This window comes from Hylobates moloch, unplaced genomic scaffold, assembly GCF_009828535.3.
Source record: "Hylobates moloch isolate HMO894 unplaced genomic scaffold, HMol_V3 SCAFFOLD_10, whole genome shotgun sequence".
Lineage (NCBI taxonomy): Eukaryota > Metazoa > Chordata > Mammalia > Primates > Hylobatidae > Hylobates > Hylobates moloch.
In genome coordinates this window covers 32,150,748-32,171,628 of record NW_026652285.1, presented here as the reverse complement: position 1 = coordinate 32,171,628, position 20,881 = coordinate 32,150,748, and the positions used below count along the sequence as shown (strand labels likewise).

The window sequence follows — 20,881 nt, the reverse complement described above, 5'->3', positions numbered from 1 at the left end:
GACGGTCGCCCGGCTAATTTTTTGTATTTTTAGTAGAGACGGAGTTTCACTGTGTTAGCCAGGATGGTCTCGATCTCCTGACCTCGTGATCCTCCTGCCTTGGCCTCCCAAAGTGCTGGGATTACAGGCTTGAGCCACCGCGCCCGGCCATTTTGGTTTTTTTAATAGCTTTTTTTTTCTAACTACCAGGTAATGCATGCTGAATGTAGAAAACTTGGGAAAGGCAGAAGTATAAGAGAATTTTTAAAATCACCCTATTTGTCCCATTCGTCCCTTTAGCTTCAGTGATCCAGTGCCTGGCAGAGATACAGATTAGGTACTTAATACACATTTGTTAAACACATTATCTTCAATTCCATTACCCAGAGATAAAAACCACAGTTAACTTTTTTTTTTTTTTTTTTTTTTTTGAGAGATGGAGTCTCGAACTCTTGGGCTCAGGCGATCCTCCCGCCTCCGCCTCCCAAAGTGCTGGAATTACAGGTGTGAGCTCTCGTGCCCAGCCACACAGTTAACTTTTGATTGTTTCGCCTTCCAACATTTTATATATATTTTATACAAAGGGGATTATATTATACACCTTTGTAGCCTGCTTTTTTTCCTCTCAGTAATATACCTACTAAGTGCGTGTTCCCATATTGATAACTTCTTTACAACACCATTTTTAATACTTTCATATCATTCCTTCAAATGGCTATACCTTTTCCTAGCCAATTCTGGGAACAATTGACCCCCTGGCATTCGGCATGGGGCGAGGACAGAATGTGTACTGTAATGATCGCCCCCCGTCCCAATTCTCCAGATAGGTCATTAAGATCCTGCCAGCATCTGCAGTCCGTCTCCTGACCCAAAGTTCAGGCTGCTGCTCCAACATAGTGCCACTTAGAGGAGGGCTCCACACCTGCCCCACCCCGCCCTGCCCCGGCCGGCGCCGCGCACCTAAAGCGCCGCCCTGGCGGTGGGGCTGGACGGAAGAGACCCTACGCGGGCCGGCCGCTCGCCGCGCATGCTCCTTCCTGCGCGCTGCCCTCCCCGGCCCCGCCCCCGCGGCTGCCGCCCGTGAACGGTTGGGATTTGAATCTGCCGCGGGTTGCAGCCGGAAGTATCGATCCTTCAGCCAGGCATGGAGATCTCCTGCCCCGGTGCGCGGTGCCCGGTGCAAGAGCAGCGTGCCCGCTGGGAGCGGAAACGCGCCTGCACCGCCCGGGAGCTGCTAGAGACCGAGCGGCGCTACCAAGAACAGCTGGGGCTGGTGGCCACGGTGCGGGACCTGGCACACACATTATGGGACAGGGACCCCAGGGTGTGGGAGGGTCTCTGCGAGGTCGGTAACCCGGAGTAGGGTGGTCTTGGACTATCCCTCTACATGTAGGGAGCCTGGGCAGACTTCTGCGGTTTCTGGGGGCGCTTGGCGTTAGCCTTCTCTTCCTCCAGGCCAGGAACCAATGTTCTGTCCTTCCGCAGTACTTTTTGGGGATCCTGAAAGCCAAGGGGACCCTGCGACCACCTGAGCGCCAGGCCCTGTTTGGCTCCTGGGAGCTCATCTACGGCGCCAGCCAGTGAGTGGAAGGGGCACAGGGAGAGGAAAGGAGGGAGAGTCCTGGCCTGTGGCCGTGCACAGAGCTTGGAGTCAGAGACTCAGGTTCTATTTGGAGTCCGCCAGTTACCTTACCTGTGGCCTTGGCCCAGTGCCTTAGCATGCCGTTTTTCTGCAGCTGTACAATGGGGTAATAGCACTACTATTAGTGCTATTAATTCTCATGAAAACTAAATGAGGTGGTGCTTGAGTGGTTCTAGAGCTGCCGTTTTGCTGTCCTCACCCACACAGGGAGCTGCTTCCCTACCTGGAAGGAGGATGCTGGGGCCAAGGGCTGGAGGGCTTCTGCCGCCACTTGGAGCTCTATAACCAATTTGCTGCCAACTCAGAGAGGTCCCAGACCACCCTGCAGGTAACCTGGAGATGACCTCAAATCTTGCCCCTTACCTTTCCCCTTCATCTGGAGACCCAAACTTCATACATTTCCTGCATTTATAGAGCCCTCTGGGTGCTCAGCTCTGTGGTAAGTTCCCTGTAGGGAAACAGGATTTCTCTCAGGAGCACACAGCTTACTGAAGGCTGGGAATGTGGATACAGATGAATGCAATATAAGGAGTGGCTTCTCTCCCTGCTTCCAATCCTTTCTCCCTCACTCCAGGAGCAGCTAAAGAAAAATAAAGGTTTCCGGAGGTTTGTACGGCTTCAGGAAGGCCGCCCTGAGTTTGGGGGCCTTCAGCTCCAGGAACTGCTCCCTCTGCCTCTGCAGCGGCTCCAGCAGTGAGTGAACTTCTCTTGATTCCAGCCGCCTCTCTCTTTTAGTTTTTTAGTGACTGCTGCCCTCTCTTTTAGTCTCTCTTCTAGTGACTGCTGCCCTCAGCTTTGTGGGATGCCTTGGGGTCGATCCCAAACTCCTGCCTCAACCCTGAGCCAAATTGCTTCTAAAAACCTTTTGCAAGAGTAAATGTGAACCCATTGGAGTACCCAGGGTCTGCAGCCTGAGGCCCTCAGCTGGAACTGTGGAACTTTACATTGAAGTGAGGGGGCCTGTACTAGGGCCTGAGACACGGTTTCTGGAAAAGTTTCAGATGAGGGGCTGGCCTGGCTTAGAATTTCTGTGTCTGGGTTAAGCCTGAGTTAAGGGCTATAATCAGGCTGTCTGTAGCATCCTCCTTGGGTTGATAAACTTTCATCTTCCAATCTGGCCTCCAGACTATGGCCAGTCTGCCAGTGACTCTTCAGTGTGGGATAGAAGAGGGCTGTGTGGTGTGAGCCCTGGTTCTGAGTCCTACATGAAAGAAGGGGATACAGTACCCAGAAGCAGATCTTTCCTGGCCTTGCAATTGAAGTATGGGTAGAGGGTGATCTGTACATCAGGCAGGGGGAATTTTGCCTGGCTCTGCTTCCCCTCAGACTTCCCACTGTTGAATTCCAGGTATGAGAATCTCGTTGTTGCTTTGGCTGAAAACACAGGTCCCAACAGCCCTGACCATCAACAGCTCACACGTAGGTTCTTGCTCCTCTGCAACACAGGCTGGAGGCTTCCTCTCCTGTATCCCTTTCTGATTCTGACCTCCAACAATGTCTGGTATGACCCTATCTTCCACTGACATGTATACAGTGTACCCAGTGCTCTGCCTTTTCTTCAAGAAGTCAGACCCTGACCCTGGTCCCTTCCAGAATAACCTCTTTCACAACCATGGCACCCAAAGTCAAAGTTATATGGGGAGTAAGGTGGGAGATGTTATTCCAGGCGCTGCCCGACTGATAAGTGAGACTGCCCAGAGAGTCCACACTATTGGTCAGAAACAGAAGAATGACCAGCACCTTCGGCGTGTCCAGGCTCTGCTCAGTGGACGTCAGGCAAAGGGGCTGACCTCAGGTAGCTTGCCTACTTCCCCTTCAATCCTCAACTGCCCCATCTTTTATTTTTATCTAACTCCAAATGCCGACCAGCTGCTCTTTTCTTACTCACCCTTCTTCCTGTATGGACCCAGCACATAACCCCTATTTTCTCAGCCTCCCTTCCCTCTTATTCCCATGGATCCTGAAGCTGCACCAGAATAACAGTGCTCCCATCCCCCAGGGCGCTGGTTCCTACGCCAGGGCTGGCTGTTGGTGGTGCCTCCCCATGGGGAGCCTCGGCCCCGCATGTTCTTCCTCTTCACTGATGTGCTCCTCATGGCCAAGCCTCGACCTCCACTGCACCTGCTGCGGAGTGGCACCTTTGCCTGCAAGGCCCTCTACCCCATGACCCAGTGTCATCTCAGCAGGGTCTTTGGCCACTCAGGAGGCCCTTGTGGTGGGTTGCTCAGTGTAAGTAATACGTGGGAACCCTAGACCCACAATATGTCTCAGGTGCTTATGGGCTGGTTTATCTCCCAGGTCTGGGTCCCTTTTCATAGGAACAGAGCCATCTACATTGAGAGAGGATAGCTGGGGCTCGGGCTTCATACCTAGTCATTGTCTCATCCCTGAATTAGCTCCATGGAAACAGCAAGGGCTTCAGCTTTGGCCTGGACCTTTCTGAGCCATGCGCTAAGAGGTGGTCTCTCTCTAGCTGTCCTTCCCTCATGAGACGCTACTGCTTATGTCCACAGACCAGGAGGAGCTGTCACGCTGGTACCACAGTCTGACTTGGGCTATCAGGTAAGTTGTGTCTTCCCCCAGGAAGGGTGCTGTGATGAGGCCCACAAGCAGGAAATATGCAGTTCCTGTCTCACGCCCTACATTGGTCTGGCACACCCCAGCCACCAACCCCCAGATGATTTTTTCTGAATAGAGCACTTATGCCAGTGCCTGAACTGACTGTCTTCTCTCCACAGCAGCCAGAAAAACTAGAGGAATCTTACAGATTCCAGAACTCAGGATACCTCAGGGATAGGTCACAGCCAGGAGTACAAAGGAAATCTTCTTCAGTACTGAACAGAACAGAACCCTTCATGATTTGACAAAAGTCACTTTGTGTTTGCCTGGACCAAGCTACTCCAGATCATCTGACCAACTCTTAAAAATCACAGCCAGGCACAGTGGCTCATGCCTGTAATTCCAGCACTTTGGGAAGCAGAGGTGGGAGGATCCTTCAAGCCCAGGAGTTCAAGACCAGCCTGGGCAACACAGTGAGTGAGATCCTGTCTCTATTTAAGAAAAAATAATTAAGAAATTTTATTAAAAAAGAAGAATCAGGAAACCAAGTCCAACCCAACTGAACCTCAACCAAACCAGCCCCTAACACAGATGAGGGGATTTGGGACTGATAAGCTCTGTGCTGTGTCCATGGCCCGTCATTTATCAAGGTGGCAGCTTTGTAAATGTGGCTATTTTTATGTTGTGTATAGTTTCTATCATTTATTTTTCCACTGGATTTGAGTAAAGTCTTTTTCTTTTTTTTTGGGAAAGACCCTTCTGTCTCAGTTTTGCTATGAGAAAAGGGATTTTTGGGCCCTGAATACAGGCATGCTGGTGGCCTCAGGAATACAAGGAAAAGAGCTGGAGCTCCCTCTATCTTCTCTGCTGTCACACTGGAAGGCAGCCTCTTTTTGTCCTAATAAGGACAGCTCTTCAAGAAGGCCCAGTTGTCCTTAGGCACCTAGTATGGGTGTGTACAACCAACTAGGATGGAAAAAACACACAGGAGCGCTCCATCAGAAAACAGACTTTCTTTTACTCAACCTTCAGCTATCGTCCCTCCTTCCCAGCCAAGGCTGTGACTGGGGCCCTTTGCCACAGCCTGGCTGCACCTTCTCCGTAGCCCCCGCTCCACCTCCCAGGAAGTAGCTAGGTTCCATGTCTCTGTGCTCCAGTTTGTGGGCTCCTCCCAGGCATGACTGTCACCAACCTCCTCCTCGTCCTCCTTTAAACAAAAGTCCTCAGGAAGAGGTCTGCTGGCTTCTGTGTGGGGAGAGATCAGGAATGTTCCAGTTTCAGAGACTTTGTCTCCACCTCCAGCAGACTCGCCTCCCAAGCCTTCACCTGGTTCTGAAGCCTCTATATCGTTGTCCGGCTTGCTATCTTGCAGCAGCTGGTGGATGGTCCGTAGCTTCATGTTCAGAAGCTCCTGCTGGGCTCCAGCCAGAGTAGTCACACTGAAGAAATGTCCACTCAGCGGCTCCCAACCTATGTCCCCATTCCTCCCTCCTGCCACAAATTCCCCCAGAATTCACAGAATCATTGCTCTCCTCACCGCTCAAAAAGGGGGTCCAGCTGGGCCATCAGGTTGTTCAGGTGCTGCTCTGTCTGGGCCAGCTGTTGTGTCAACTGGGCCAGCTGTTGCTCTGGGGATAAGGGAAAAAAGGGGGCAGAAGTGGTTACGTATCTTCTGCTGTCCCCTAAACTCCCCCCACCCAGCACAGACTTCTGCTAAACCCACCTGACTGCACTGGCTGCTGCTTGTTTGCCTCCTCGTGGAGAACCGCAGTTTCATCTTTCCCCTGTTGTGGAAGAAGGGCAGTACTGAAGCAACAAGGTTCTGCTCCATCACCTCAGTCTCCAGAGCCAGCCAAGAAAGAGTGCAATTTGAGGTGGAGACAGTGATTGGGTTTTTACCTCAGAGAATCACAATCCTAGTCTATCTAGCTCCTCACCCAGCACATGAAGCAACATGTCCTATGTCCCACACACGGTCATTCAGTTTGCTGAAACACCTCTAGGAATAAGCAACTCTATCCGGTTTGAAAAAAGCTCTGGTGGCTGGGTGTGGTGGCTCACACCTGTAATCTAGCACTTCGGGAGGCCAAGGTGGGTGGATCACCTGAGGTCAGGAGTTTGAGACCAGCCTGGCCAACATGATGAAACCCTGTCTCTACTAAAAATAGAAAAATTAGCCGGGCGTGGTGGCAGGTGCCTGTAATCCCAGCTACTTGAGAGGCTGAGGCAGGAGAATCGCTTGAACCTGGGAGCCGGAGGTTACAGTGAGCCGAGATCGCGCCGCTGCACTCCATCCAGCCTGGGCGACAGAGTGAGACTCCATCTCAAAAAAAACAAAAACTCTGGTTGTTAGACAGTTTATGCACAAAGCCAAAATTTGTCCTTTATGTATCTTCTTTCCATAGTGCTGACTGGAGCCTTCCAAAATGTCTCCTCAACGTGACAGCCCCTCAGGAATTTGAAGGCAATGGTCACACCCTCACCCCCTTTCCTGAGCTTTTTCTGGTTTAATAACTTCAGTCTTTACAGTCAGTGCTCATTGACGGTGGTTTTCTCTGGTTGTTTCCTGAACATGTAGTGCTCTTAAAGCAGCGCCCTGAGGAGAAGACAATTCTCCAGGGGCATTCTGATCGGCAGGTGAAGCACAGTGCCATGTTCCCAGCACTGATTGGGAAGTGGCTTGTCACATCCCACAGTGAACTCAAGTCAACTGGAATGCCTAAGTCTCTTTCATAAGAGCTGCTGCTACGTTATGTTTCTTCCAGACTGTACTCAGGTCCAAGAATAGAATTTACTAGTCTATCCTTCTCAAAGTTCATCATTAAATTCAGTCATTCCTCCTAGCCTGTCACATCTATCTGGGGTCATTATTAGCTATCTCTTCTAGTTTCATACATCTAAACTGGTTCCATCGGTTCTATTTTATAATGCAAGTACGTAATAGGGTCAGGGCTAAAGACACAGCCCTGGAAGGTACTACTTTTCAAAATGTACTATCAACTTACATTTCAGGGCCTCCTTCCCAAGGAGAACATGAGACTACTTCATATCTGGAACTCTAGAAACACTGGCTGCAGCAATCAACCTCCTGTGCCAAGGTTGGCCCCACTCTTGTAGCATGGACACTGTTAGCTGGGTTCAAATCCCAGCTCCAGCAGTTGCCAGCGCTGGGTGACCTCGAGCAAATGACTACTCTTCACTGGATTGTAGGAGAACTAAATGCGATGGTCATTATTTACAGTTCACCACACACTCTTCACATCCGTTACCTCCCTGGATTCTCAAAATAACCTCATTAATATTGGAAGGCCAAAGGACTATTGTCTTTATTTTACAGACAGGGAAGCTGTGTCTTGTTCTTGGTACCCTGGCGCTCCCATGGAAGATTCGGGCGCTGGGCATCCCCACCCCGGCGGTCCCGCACCTGCAGGGGCACCCCCATCCCTGGCGGCCCCGCACCTGCAAACACTTGTACAGCACAAAAGCCACGACGGCCGCGGTGTACAGCGCCCCCAGAGGCAGCGACCCGGCCCGGGTCCGCTCGCGCTGATCCTTGAGCGGTGGTCGCCGCCGGGGTTCCGTGGCCCCAGAGCCGGGGTAGGCTGCGTTCCCTGCGGAGGGAGGAGACAGGCGAGTCAGCCGAGCTGGGGCCTGGGACCCGTGCGCAGTCCCAGCCCTCCTCCAGCAGCCCTAGCTGGTACCTGGGTGTGCCCGGAGGTCGGGATTGGCGCGGTCTCCTAGGACCCCGGGCAGCGCACACACAAGCAGCAGCCCCACCACACCCAAGAGCGAAACTGCGCCCGCCATTGCGCGCCCACGCATGGGTGGAGGGATCCAGCGGGCACTGCCGCAGCGGTGCGGCATTGGTCGGCCGCCCCAATGCGCACGCGCACGCGCACGCGAGCAGGCCCGCTCCGGGAAGGCGACGCCCACTCCCCGAAGGGCGGGGCCCGACCATATTTGCATAAGATAGTGTCATTCTAGCTTTCCTGTATTTGCTCATCTCTTGTCTATTAAGCTATTCTCCTAGCCACAATGCCTCTGAAAGCCTATAGTCTTAGAAAGTTATGCCCAAAAACGGTTTGTTTTTTTAATCTCACTCCACCAACTTTCTCACCCTAATCTAAAAACAAAATTTCTTTTAGGGCTATAAAGTGATACGGCGTGAGACTAAAATTGTAAGTCGTGCTGAAGGCCTGTATCCTAGGCTACACACTGTGGACTCTGTTCCTCTGCTTTCCGCCTAGGGGAAAGTCCCCGGACCACGGGCAGAGAGTGCCGCGTGTATACGCACGTAAACGTTCCCCGCTTCCCACTCCAAAGTCCGCCAAGAAGCGCATCCCGCTGAGCGGCGTGGGGCGGGGGCGTCGTCCGTCAGCTCTTCTAGTTACACAGGCAGTGCGTCTCCGCGCACCAACCACACGGGGCTCATTCTCAGCGCGGCTGTTTTTGTTCCTGAGACCACGGCTCACTGCACCCTCGACCTCCCCGGGCTCACGCGATCCCTCACCGCAGGCTCGCAAGTAGTTGGGACCGCAGGCGCTCGCCATCATGCCCGGCTAATTTTTGCATTTTTTGTAGAGACGGATTTTCACCTGTTGCCCAGGCTGGTCTCGAACTCCCGGTGTCAAGCGATCAGTCCACCTCGCCCTCCCAAAGTGCTGGGATTACAGGCGTGACCCCGCGCCCGGTCAACGCGGCTGCTTTTCATGCGCGTGCAGCTTTACGCTGTTCTTGGCCTTGCTATGAAGTCCTTGTGCCTCATTACTCTTCAAATATGGAGCATTCGTGAAACAGCCTCCTCTTCTACCTCCCTCTCCATCTGGCAAACGCCATAGTAGCCACCATTCACTGTGTAGCTGGTACACAACATATGGACTCTGCTTGGGCTAGAATCCTGCCTCCTGTACTCAAGAGCGGTGACCTTGTGAAACTTACTTCTCTCTCTCCGTGCCTTCCTTTCCACTCTGAGGAATGAAGATAAGCACTTACTTCAAGAGCTATGATGATTAAATGGGATCACTCAAGTAGAACCGTGCCTACGTATTAGTGATTTTTTTTTTTTTTGAAACGGCGGGTCGCTCTCTTGCCCAGGCTGGTCTTAAACTCCTGGGATCCTCCCGCTTCAGCCTCCCAGGTAGTTGACATTACAGGCACGTGCCACCACGACGGACTGTAGTGATTTTTTAACTTGAGCAACTACCCAGACAGTTGAAATTACACTGACTCTCTCCCTGACATGCCGCTGCATTCCTTTTCTGCATAGCTGGGTTCTACATAACCTTCAGGTCTCAGCTCAAGTGTGTTCCCATCATTCAGAACCCTTAATTCAACTTCTAATTTATTTTTTAGTGCCGCTGTTTCACTTTCTTCAATACCACTAGACAAGCAGTCCCCAACCTTTTTGGCATCAGGGACCAGTTTCGTGGAAGACAATTTTTCCATGGACGAAGCGGGGTGGAGGGATGGTTTCCGGATGAAACTGTTCCACCTCAGATCATCAAGCATTAGATTCTTATGAGGAGCGCGCAACCTAGATCCCTCTCATGTGCAGTTCACAATATGGTTCGCTCTCCTATGAGAATCTAATGCCGTGCTCATCTGACAGGAGGCGGAGCTCAGGCGGTAATGATCACTGGCCCCGCTGTCCACCTCCTGCTATGTGGCCCGGAGCCTAACAGGCCACAGGCTGGTGCTGGCCTGTGGTCGGGTGTTGGAGACCCTTGAGCTAGGCTGGTCCTAAATTCCACGAGGGTGGGAGCCAGCTCTCTTTTTTCTTTACCATTTTACTCCCAGAGCCTAGCACAGCACGTGGCACCTGGCGATAGCAGGCACTCAATGAATCGTTGTTGAATGAAATTAATGAATGGTTAAAATGACCCAAAAGGGTAATATAATTAAGGTCTTTCAAAGAATGAGGCAACTGCAATTCAGGAAGGTTAAGTACGCTATTAATCAGGTAAGAGGCAGGGTGGCGATTTCACCAGTTTTCTGCCTGTCTCTATACCTTCTGTCGAACAGCCTTTCCCCATCCTTGTCTTCCATGACTTCACCAGGCAGGCAGGTATTCCTCCTGTTCCACAGTCTCTTAATGTTCCACAGAGTCTTTCATGGTCTCTTAATTGGGATACACTGGGTCGTCTGTCTACTTAGATCAAGAGCTCTCTGACATGAAACCACGTTCCATTCATCACATTTTTATCTCCAGAGCCTGGCATACAAACAGGCAATCAGTACATCATGTGTGTTAAATAAATGAATGAAGCCAAGATCGGTGGCTCATGCCTGTAATCCCAGCACTTTCGGAGGCCGAGGCAGGCGGATCACCTGAGGTCAAGAGTTCGAGACCAGCCTGGCCAACATGGCTAAACCTTGTCTCTTAAAAATAGAAAAATTAGCCAGGTGTGGTGGCGGGTGCCTGCAGTCCCAGCTATTTGGGAGGCTGAGACAGGAGAATCACGGGAACCCGGGAGGTGGAGGTTGCAGTGAGCCGAGATCGTGCCACTGCACTCCAGCCTGGGCAAATGAGTGAGGCACCGCCTCAAAAAAAACAAAAACAAAAACAAAAATTAACCAGGTGTGGTGGCCAGCACCTGTAATCCCAGCTATTCAGGACGCTGAGGCATGAGAATAGCTTCAACCTGGGAGGCGGAGGTTGCAGTGAGCAGAGATCGCGCCACTGCAGTCCAGCCTCAGTGACAGAGCAAGACTCCATCTCTAAATAAATAAATAAATAAACAAACAAACGAAATATGGGTGTGTCTTCTTGTTTTTCCTGAAAGGAGGGAGAGGGGCAGGACAGGGAGAAACCCTCACCAAGGGGAGTTATCATAGTCTAGTTCAAGGGTCCCTAACACTACTGGTCTATGGCCTGTTAGGAACTGGGCCGCACAGCAGGAGGTGAGCAGCGGAGGAGCAAGGGTGAGCGGCGAAGTAGCGAGGGAAGCTTCATCTGTATTTACAGCCACTCTCCATCCTGGCATTACCGCCTGAGCTCCGCCTCCTGTCAGATTAGTGCAGCGTTAGATTCTCATAGGACCACGAACCCTATTGTGAATTGTGCATGCACGTGATATCGGTTGTGGGCTCCTTATGAAAATCTAGGCCAGGCGCAGTGGCTGATGCTTCTAATCCCAGCACTTTGGGAGGCCAAGGTGGGCGGATCTCTTGAGGCCAGGAATTCAAGACCAGCCTGGCCAACATGTTAAAAAAAAAAAAAAAAAAAAAAAAAAAAAGGCTCTACTAAAAATACAAAAATTAGCTGGGCATGGGGGCGCATGCCTGTAATCCTAGCTACTTGGGAGGCTGAGGCATAAGAATTGCTTGAACCCAGGAGGCGGAGGTTGCAGTGAGCCAAGATCACGCCACTGCACTCCAGCCTGGGTGACAGAGCGAGACCCTGTCAAAAAATCAAAACAAAACAAAAAAACCACAATGCCTGATGATCTGAGGTGAAACAGTTTCATCCCAAAACCATCCCCCACTGCTGCACAGGAGTGCATGGAAAAATTGTCTTCCACAAAACCTGTCCCTGGTGCCAAAACGGCTGGGGACCAGTGGTCTAGGTGACGACCCAGTGACAGCCTGGGTTCGCAGAGCAAGGTAATAGAAACCTTGAATCTAAGCCAGTTGGCACAGTTGGTGTAAATAAGGGGTTCAGGCCAGATATAATAATGATAAGTGGTCCCCAACTGATTATTGCCTGTAGAGAACTCAGGGCACTATTGCCAGATCTTTATTCGAAGGAATCAACAAATTAGAATTTTAAAAATTTGAAATCTCCCAATTTTTAACTGTTGACAAGGAATCAGTGGCATACTTAGCATATTTGACACCAAGTGGATGTGTGTGTGTGTGTGTGTGTGTGTGTGTGTGTGTGTGTGTGTGAGAGAGAGAGAGACAGGGTCTCCCTCTGCTGCCCAGTCAGGAGTGCAGTGGTGAGATCATGGCTCACTGCCACCTCAAACTTCTTGGATCAGCCTCCTGAGTACCTGGGACTGCAGGTGCACACCACCATGCCTGGCTAATTTGTGTGTTTTGTTGTTGTTGTTGTTGTGGTTTTTTTTTTGTAGAGACCAGGGTATTGCCCAGGCTGGTCTTGAACTTCTGGCCTCAAGGAATCTGCCTGCCTCAGCCTCCCAAAGTACTGGGATTACAAGTATGAGCCATCTTGCCTGTCCCGGATCATTTTAAAAACATTTTTCTTTCCTTTCTCTCTCTCTCTCTCTCTTTTTTTTTTTTTTTTTTTTTGAGACAAGCTCTCACTCTGTTGCCCAGGCTGGAGTGGTGCAGTGGCACAATCATGGCTTACTGCTGCCTCTATCTCCCAGGCTCAAGCAATCTTCCCACTTCAGCCTCTTAAGTAGCTGTGCCTACAGGCACACATGCCCCCATGCCTCGCTAATTGTTTAATTTTTTGCAGAGATGGGAATCTCACTATATTGGTTAGGCTGGTCTCAAACTCTTGGGCCCAAGCTATCCTCCCACCTCAGCCTCTCAAAGTTCTGTGATTACAGGTGTGAGCCATCGCACCTGGCCCAAATTTTTCTTTCTTTTTTTTTTTTTGAGATGGAGTCTTGCTCTGTCGCCCAGGCTGGAGTGCAGTGGAGTGATCTTGGCTCACTGCAGCCTCCACCTCCTGGGTTTAAGTGATCCTCGTGCCTCAGCCTCCAGAGTAGCTGGGATTACAGGCACCTGCCACCACACCTGGCTAATTTTTGTATTTTTAGTAGAGACGAGGTTTCACCATGTTGACCAGGCTGTTCTCAAACTCCTGACCTCAGGTGATCCGCACACCTCAGCATCCCAAAGTGCTGGGATTACAGGCGTGAGCCACCATGCCCAGACCCAAATTTTTCTTGTTTTCTTTCTTTTTTGGGGGGTGGGGGGCAGGGTCTCACTCTGTTGCCCAGGCTGGAGTGCAGAGGCTTGATCTTGGCGCACTGAAACCTCTACCTCCTAGGCCCAAGCAATCCTCCCACCTCAGTCTCTCGAGTAGCCGGGACTACAGGCGTGCACCATCACACCTGGCTAATTTTTTGTATTTTTGGTAAAGATGGGGTTTTGCCATGTTGCCCAAGCTGGTCTCGAACTCCTGGGCTCAAGTGATCCTCTTGCCTCACCCTCCCAACGTGCTGGGAATGCAGGCGTGAGCCACCACACCTGGAACAAAATTTTATTTTTCAAGTGGATCATTTAAAAAAAATGCTTTATGGCTGGGCACGCCACTGCTCTCCAGCCTGGGCAAATGAGCCGAGATTGTGCCACTGCAGTCTGGTCTGAGCGACAGAGGGAGACTCCATCTCAAATAAATAAATAAATAAAACTAAAACAAATTTAAAAATTCTTTATATGACAAAATTATTTTCAATGATAATTATAAAATTAATAATAAGGGCCAAGAAATAAACTCAGTGAATATTTTCTTTCCTTGAACTTTGTAAATATAATCATGTCAGCATAAAAACAGTCATGCATTGCTTAACAACAGGGATATGTTCTGAGAAATGAGTCACTAGGCAACTTTGTCATTGTGCAAACATCATAGAGTGTATTTTCACAAACCTAGATGGTGTAGCCTATTATCCACCTAGGCCATATGGTGTAGCCTGGTGCTCCTAGGCCCCAATGCTTACAGCATGTTACTGTACTGAATACTGTAGGCAGTTGTAAGACAATGGTATTTGTGTATCTAATGTAGAGACAGGGTCTCTCCCTCTGTCGCCCAGGCTGGAGTGCAGTGGCACAATCATAGCTCCCTGCAGACTCCAACTCCTGGGCTCAAGTGATCCTCCCACCTCAGTCTCCCAAGAAGCTAGGACTACAGGCTTGTGTCATCAGGCCTGTCTACTGTTTTTGTTTGTTTTTTTGGGAGAGATGGAGGGTCTCACTATATTGCCCAGACAGGTTTTGAATTCCTGGCCTCAAGCAATCCTCCTGCTGCCTTGGCCTCCAAGTGCTGGTATTACAGGAATGAATCACTGCACCTGGTCAACCACAGCAATTTAAAAGTTAGATCTGGGCTGGGCGCAGTGGCTCATGCCTATAATTCCAGCACTTTGGGAGACAGAGGTGGGCAGGTTGCTTGAGGCCAGGAGTTGAGACCAGCCTGGCAACACAGGGAGACCTCATCTCTACAAAAAATGAACAAGATTAGCTGGGTGTGGTGGCACATGCCTGTAGTCCTAGCTGCTCAGGAGGCTGAGATGGGAGGATCACTTAAGCCCAGGAGGTTGTCAAGGCTGCAGTGAACTGAGATTGTGTTACTGCACTCCAACCTGGGAGACAAAGTAAGACCCTGTCTCAAAAAATAAAATAAAACTTAGATCTACAAAATATTTTTCAGGGAGGATAATTTTATCACTGATTTTTTTTTCAGAATTTCTGAAACATGGTGATAAGAAGAGGGCTGATTTTTATTTTTTAAATTCTCTACAGACAATGTACCCCGTTATTGCCTGCAACTCAAGGGGCAGGACTTCTGCCATCCCCATTGTTGGCATGCCACTGCACTGATTTTAAACTTTTAAAAAATGTTGTATGGGCTAGACAAAACACATCTCTGGCTTCTGGTCTCAGGTGTATATTTGCAACTTAAAATCCCTCTTTCTACATCAATAGCCTTGCACATGATGGAGTTAGCTCTAGGTATGGCAGGTGCTACACCCGCTGAAGTAAACACGTGCAAAGATGGGGCTCAGTTTCCCAGGACAGTCCTACGGCAAAGAGTTTTAAAATGCAATTAATTATTGAGAGTGACAGTTCTTACGGACAGTTTGGATGAAGTGGGTTGAAAGGGGAGGTTTGGGGGTGTCCCCCAAATTATAATGCCCCCAATGAAACAATAACAAGCATCATCTAAACACATATCCTCTCAGATCAGCCTTAGGGTATGATGGGATCAGAGGTACCAGGAGGCTCCCCCGACCCTTCCACTTTATACCACACTCATTGAGGAATACATCTTTCTTCCGGGACCAGACTCGGGAAGGAAGGTGGGCATCCTGGAGAAGAAGGGGCGTTCCTGTCCTTGTTAGTCCTGCTTCACACCACTTCTGCCCCCACCCCCTGCCCCCAGAGTCCTCAGGGACTCAACTGCCCGTGACACATTACCCACAGGCCTGCTTCTCTTCTCAAGGGGGGCATAGGGCCCGGGCAGCGAGGGTGGGGGAAGCTCAGGAGCTGCAGGAGTGGCGCAGGTGCAGGCACAGGGCGGGGTCTTTGTTCTTTTTTTCATCCCTCCCCTCCCCCTTCCTCCCCGGAAACCAGAGACTTTGCCACCACCAGTATTGGGGATGCTGAGCTGTGGGGTACAGGCCTGAGGAGGGGTGGGAGTAAGAAGGGCTGTGGAAACTGGCAGGCCATGAACCAGGCTGACCCTCGGCTCAGAGCAGTGTGCTTGTGGACGCTCACATCAGCAGCCATGAGCAGAGGCGACAACTGCACGGATCTAATCGCACTGGGTGAGCTGGGCGGGGCAGGGGCTGGGGGGGGAGGGGTCATGTGGCCCCAGGTCCCACCTGCTGGGCCCTGGGGGCTGGGCGGGGCAGTTACACCCCACTTCCTTTCACATCCACAGGAATCCCCTCCATAACCCAGGCCTGGGGACTATGGGTCCTCTTAGGGGCTGTGACGCTGCTATTTCTCATCTCACTGGCTGCACACTTGTCCCAGTGGACCAGGGGCCGGAGCAGGAGCCATCTGGGGCAGGGACGGTGGGTGAGGGAAAACAGGGATGGGTTGACTGACAGTTCTCTCTTACCGAGAAGTCCCCACTCATCCCCTAAACTCTGTGTTGCAGCTCTGGAGAGTCTGTGGAAGAGGTCCCGCTGTATGGGAACCTGCATTATCTACAGACAGGTAGGGAGCTGGCAGAGAGGGGGGACACAGAGGCCAGGTCCTGGGTGGCTGGGATGGGGGCATGCAGGAGGAGGGACAAGTTGCTGACAAGATTCCTGTTCCCTGTCCCAGGATGTCTGTCTCAAGACCCAGAGCCAGACCAGCAGGATCCAACTCCTGGAGGCCCTGCCAGGGTGAGTCAGCTGTGGCTGGAGAAAAGGGGGAGGGAAGGAAGTGGGGGGCTTTTCGGGCTTTTCCGAGGGTCCGGTGAACTTCTAACAGCCTTGCATCTCCAGGCTGCAGAGGAGGTGATGTGCTATACCAGCCTGCAGCTGCGGCCTCCTCAGGGTCGGATCCCTGGCCCTGGAACCCCCATCAAGTACTCGGAGGTGGTGCTGGACTCTGAGCCAAAGTCCCAGGCCTCGGGCCCCGAGCCAGAGCTCTATGCCTCAGTATGTGCCCAGACCCGCAGGGCCCGGGCCTCCTTCCCCGATCAGGCCTATGCCAACAGCCAGCCTGCAGCCAGCTGAGATGGAGGGCCTGGCACAGTGGGGCATGCACTGCCCCAGCCCCCCGTAGCAGGGGCATGACTGTTTCCCAACCAGCACCCAAAGACGGACGCCATTGCCAAGTCACAGGATGTGATCTACCCCGGACTTCCTATCTGAGCTTCAAGGGAGACATCTCTGGGCAAAGCTTTCGTGATGGAGGAGGCAAAGACAGTAGCCCTCTCCTCATTTCTTTTTTCTGTCTGTTCCTCTTAGCCCCCAAACTCCCAGGTTCTCACTTCCTTCTTCTGGAGTTTAACCAGATCCTCCCCACCCCCGCTCCCTCATAGTCTACCCCCACGCCTCAGTGTCTCCTCAGGCACAGGAAGTGGGCGGTGGGGGAGGGGTAAGGGCCTGACAGTGGGTGGGTGGATATATTCCTTGGGAGTCCACAGACTGGAGCGGACCTGGAACTTAGAGACCTGAGGGACCCGAGCCTGGCTTTTGACCTAAGAACTCTAGCAGGAGAATACAGTCTCCATCCTGCTGTCTCTGTCCTGTCCCCAAGTTTTCAAATAAAACTTTCCAAAAAGTGTTTAGATTTTTACCTAGAAGGCTGAAGACTTGCAAAGTGCCCCGCAGATGGGGTGTGAGCTTTGTTGTCTGCAGGGAGCTCTTTCTGGGGGTGCCTAGCTGGGGATGAGGGGCCAAGAGGGGCTGCGGCATCAACAGTGCAGAGGTGGGTGCCGGGGTGGAGGGCTGGAGCCCAGCTCCTCAGCTGCTCTTGCTGCTGCTACAACATCCCTGGGATCTGCACTCAGAGCCACTGCATTCCCCCTGGGGGCTGCAAGCTCACAGTCCTGAGCTACTCTCCCCTTGACCGCTATAACTGCCACCACCTCCACAACCTGCCAGCCTGGTTCCTTCATCAAGTCCCCCAACCTGACGTCCCCCTGTCAGCTATGAGTCCCACCTATACCCCTGTTTTGACATCAGTAGCCTTATCTGCACTTAGTCATCATATACCCCTAAAGGCCTTCTCCTTACCCCATCACTATGACAGCGGTCCATCTCCACTCACTCTCTCCCACCCTGGCCTCCCAAAGTGCTGGGATTACAGGCGTGAGCCACCGTGCCCGGCCTTCACTCTCTCAGTTGTCACCTGCAGTCTTGGCAACAGTTTTGCTTGTCACCACTTTCATTTTAATCCCCATCTAATTTGTCCTGCCTGTCCACCCATCACCTGCTGATTCTTAACCCCAGCCTCCTGCCCCATATAGCATGCTACATCAGACAGTTGGCACAAAGATTAAGACTCTGGGCTCGGGAGCCGGACTGCCTGCATTCAAATTCCATGTCTACCACTTACCAGCTGTGTGTTCTTGGGCAACTGTGCCTCCGTTTCTGAATCTGTAAGATTGAGAGGATATTAATGGTGTTTACTTCAAAAAAAGGTGGTTGTGAGGCTGAGTTACCATTTGTAAAGCACTTAGACAATAAATGCTCAATAATGCTAGGCATTATTAAAATAAGAGAAATACAGGATCCTCTATGGGAGCTCATAGGTGAAGTGACTTCTAGGTAGAGACATGACACATAGAAGGAATCTGCCAGGAGAAGCGAAGGACAGAAAATGCTCCAAGGCAAAGGGAACCACAGGCAAAGGAGAGGCTTATTCAGAGGACCTGGCAGAAGTGCATTAGGCACAGCGGAGGGTAGAGTGAGACGGGGGCAATGGTAAGATGAGGCTGGAGGGGCAGACAGAGCCAGATCACACTGCGCCCGTAAGTCATGCCAAGGAGCTTGGGCTTTATCCTGCAGGGCGGGTGAAAGGGAGTCACTGAAGGTTTTAAGCGAGGGATGAACACAGTGAGCTAAAGGCTCTAACTCCACTGGCTGCTGTGCTGATCTAGTGGTCAGCAGTCTGGAGTCAGGCGGTGCCTTTCGGAGGCAGTTGCAAGATTTAAGTGAGAGGGGATGGCGGCAGTGGCGGTGGGGATGCAGAGGAGGGATGGATTACAAAGAGATGTTTAGGGTTTTTTTTTTTTTTTAAATGGCCCCACCTATCACATCTTCCAGCTTTCTGGTTAGAGCCTGTAACATCCCCCAACCCAAATCCTCATCATAATAATACAGCATAGCTCCAAGTTGGTTTCAGCTCATCATCTTCCTCACCTGGCAATCTCTCTCTCTCTCTCACACACACACACACACACACAGACACACACGCACACACCCTCCACCCCTTAAGCCCATCTGTGATCCATCTCTCTAGCAAAAACTCCAACCTGTCAAACCTCTTCTAGGATATTTCAAGGTCTAGGCCATCTCCCCATGGCCTCTGTAGAGGCGGGCCGAGCTTGACAGATCTTTCTGAGGCTTCAGGGGCTGAAGAAAGGAGAAGCTGAGGCTTTCACTTCCAAGCTTCTTTTCTTCCCACTTGGAGTGCCACAGGAAGCCACAGAGGAGGAACCCGTGAGCTGATTCCAGCCTGGTGGTCCCAATTTGAAAGGGACCACCCTTCCCTTAAGCCCATCCCCCTACACACCCCACGAATGCCCCTGGGTCCCTGGACCTCTGAGGACCCCACCCTGGGCCTCCCCAGGAGAGGCCCAGGTCGCGGTTAAGGGCAGGTAGCTGGGGCTGCGGGGGAGGGAGGGAGGGAGGCTTCGGGGGCGGACACCGGATGCGGGGAACCACCGGCAGTGGGATGTGGGGTTCTGAGGGCTGCGGTGCTTCTGAAGATGGCTCAGCGTCGCGCCAGGTGGACCTGAGAGCTTTACCCTGGAGGAGGCGGGGATTGGGGTCCCGCCTACCCACTGGGACGAGCCAAGGGCTCAAACGCCCCCAACCCAGCCCGCAGATCTCCCCGAAGCACCCGGTTCTCCCGGCCCGACCAGACCCATGGCGCTCACCGCCTCCGCCCGCTTAGGACTGAGCCCGCAGCGCCGCCGCCTGGCGAGGGGCGGAGTTGCCACTACGTCTGCGCAGGCGGGATGCAGCCTGGCCCGCGGCATCCCGGGAGTTGTAGTCTCGAGGCTTCGGGGCCGCCCCAGGGCCTGGTCCCTGACGACGCTCAGTGAGGGCCCCGCCGGCCCCCCGCAGTAGCCTCCGAAGTTCGCGGAACGCAGCTGACCGGCTCCCTCTGGACTGGGTGACATGACTGCTCCCAAGCAGTCGTTTGTAAACTGAGTTTCTGTAAAACAGTTTTATTTTTCATGTGTGACTGTAGCGGGGTATGATTTGAACTTTGTTTTCCATCCCCCAGCCCGGATTCTCTGTCTTCTCTCTCCTGTACCGCCGTTCCGTTTTCTTACCTTCTTACCTCGTCTCCGTCACCTAGGCCCTCAGCCCTGAACACTAGGACTGGGCAAGTTCCCTATTGATTCCTGAACCTGGAACTTAAGACTTATCTTCCGAGGGCCCCGCTCGCCACACCCTCTAGCTAATAGACTCACAAATACCTGTGATTTCTCTCCCCGTCTCCAGCTCCAGGTACTTCCCTAGTGGACTCCTTTCCCTCACCGGTGTAGCATTACAGGCAGAAGGAGTGCCCGTCCCAGCGCCCCGTTCCCAGGGACAGACTCTCAGGGGGAGCCCCTAGGGCCCCAGCTGTCCCCCCCTCTTTCTTAAAGCCCAGCTAGGAGGATAGGGACACACTGAAAACGGAAGTGGGAGGGTCTCCGGGACAGTCAAAGGTTCAACAGCAGGAAGTTCTTTTTTTTGAGACGAAGTCCTGCTCTTGTCGCCCAGGCTGGAGTGCAATGGCACGATCTCGGCTCACTGCAACCTCCGCCTCCCAGGTTCAAGCGATTCTCCTGCCTCAGCCTCCTGAGTAGCTGGGAATACAGGCGCCCGCCAACACGCCCGTCTAATTATTTTTGTATTTTTAGTAGAGACGGGGTTTCGCCATGTTGGGCAGGCTGGTGAACTCCTGACTTCAGGTGATCCGCCTACCTGGGCCTCCCAAAGTGCTGGGATTACAGGCGTGAGCCACCGAGCCCGGCCAGGTTCTTAAGAAATTACTTATAGGTGGGGAGGGTCTTTGGAAGCCATCCGGCCAGGGCCCCTCCATCTTTGGCCCTGCTCTGTAGTCTTTCAAAGATGGGTTTAAACTTCCAGCTTGGTTTTGTTACAAGGAGGGAAACAGAGTTGGGATGTGGAGAGAGACCAAGTGTTTTTTAATTCTTAATTTTTATGGGTACATAGTAGGTGTATGTATTTATAGAGTACATGAGATATTTTGATATACGCATACAATGCATAATACAGACCAAGCTTTTTTTTTTTTTGAGATGGAGTCTTGCTCTGTTGCCCAAGCTGGAGTGCAGTGGTGCAACCTCGGCTCACTGCAACCTCCGCCTCCCAGGTTCAA

The 20,881-nt window shown here is 51.9% G+C and overlaps 3 protein-coding genes and 1 long non-coding RNA gene across 11 annotated transcripts; 2 read left to right on the top strand and 2 right to left on the bottom strand.

The window, feature by feature from the left end:
* The first annotated feature begins 1,036 nt into the window (after positions 1–1,036).
* ARHGEF39 (Rho guanine nucleotide exchange factor 39) lies at positions 1,037–7,633 on the top strand. 6 transcript variants are annotated; one of them, XR_009215326.1, is made up of 10 exons: positions 1,037–1,261; positions 1,465–1,559; positions 1,829–1,949; positions 2,196–2,314; positions 2,970–3,040; positions 3,288–3,416; positions 3,621–3,850; positions 4,018–4,183; positions 4,360–4,653; positions 7,193–7,633. XR_009215326.1 is itself a non-coding variant. In XM_058445702.1 (9 exons), the coding sequence occupies exons 1-8, from the start codon at positions 1,124–1,126 to the stop codon at positions 4,168–4,170; spliced, it is 939 nt and encodes a 312-aa protein (XP_058301685.1). In that variant the 5' UTR covers positions 1,037–1,123; the 3' UTR covers positions 4,171–4,183; positions 4,360–4,932. The 6 variants fall into 6 exon arrangements, 5 of the variants coding, with proteins under 5 accessions (XP_058301685.1, XP_032019987.1, XP_032019986.1 ...); XM_058445702.1 differs by lacking the exon at positions 7,193–7,633 and having other exon boundaries at positions 4,135–4,183; positions 4,360–4,932; XM_032164096.2 differs by lacking the exon at positions 7,193–7,633 and having other exon boundaries at positions 4,095–4,183; positions 4,363–4,932.
* On the bottom strand, positions 5,174–8,085 carry CCDC107 (coiled-coil domain containing 107). Of its 3 annotated transcripts, XM_032164099.2 has the most exons (6): positions 7,882–8,051; positions 7,640–7,791; positions 5,904–5,964; positions 5,718–5,808; positions 5,507–5,619; positions 5,174–5,425 (listed from the first exon to the last, which is right to left on the bottom strand). In XM_032164099.2, exons 1-6 carry the CDS (start codon positions 8,042–8,044, stop codon positions 5,202–5,204), a joined length of 804 nt encoding a protein of 267 aa, XP_032019990.1. In that variant the 5' UTR covers positions 8,045–8,051; the 3' UTR covers positions 5,174–5,201. The 3 variants fall into 3 exon arrangements, with proteins under 3 accessions (XP_032019990.1, XP_032019989.1, XP_032019991.1); XM_032164098.2 differs by having other exon boundaries at positions 5,174–5,619; positions 7,882–8,085; XM_032164100.2 differs by lacking the exon at positions 5,174–5,425 and having other exon boundaries at positions 5,542–5,599.
* A 7,379-nt stretch (positions 8,086–15,464) lies between these two features.
* SIT1 (signaling threshold regulating transmembrane adaptor 1) lies at positions 15,465–17,138 on the top strand. Its single transcript, XM_032164090.2, has 5 exons — positions 15,465–15,642; positions 15,759–15,894; positions 15,981–16,039; positions 16,151–16,212; positions 16,315–17,138. The coding sequence occupies exons 1-5, from the start codon at positions 15,543–15,545 to the stop codon at positions 16,546–16,548; spliced, it is 591 nt and encodes a 196-aa protein (XP_032019981.1). The 5' UTR covers positions 15,465–15,542; the 3' UTR covers positions 16,549–17,138.
* A 1,779-nt stretch (positions 17,139–18,917) lies between these two features.
* Positions 18,918–20,135, bottom strand: LOC116475066 (uncharacterized). Its single transcript, XR_004249818.2, has 2 exons — positions 19,971–20,135; positions 18,918–19,702 (listed from the first exon to the last, which is right to left on the bottom strand). It is a non-coding gene; the product is annotated as an uncharacterized LOC116475066 (long non-coding RNA).
* Between the last annotated feature and the right edge of the window lie 746 nt (positions 20,136–20,881).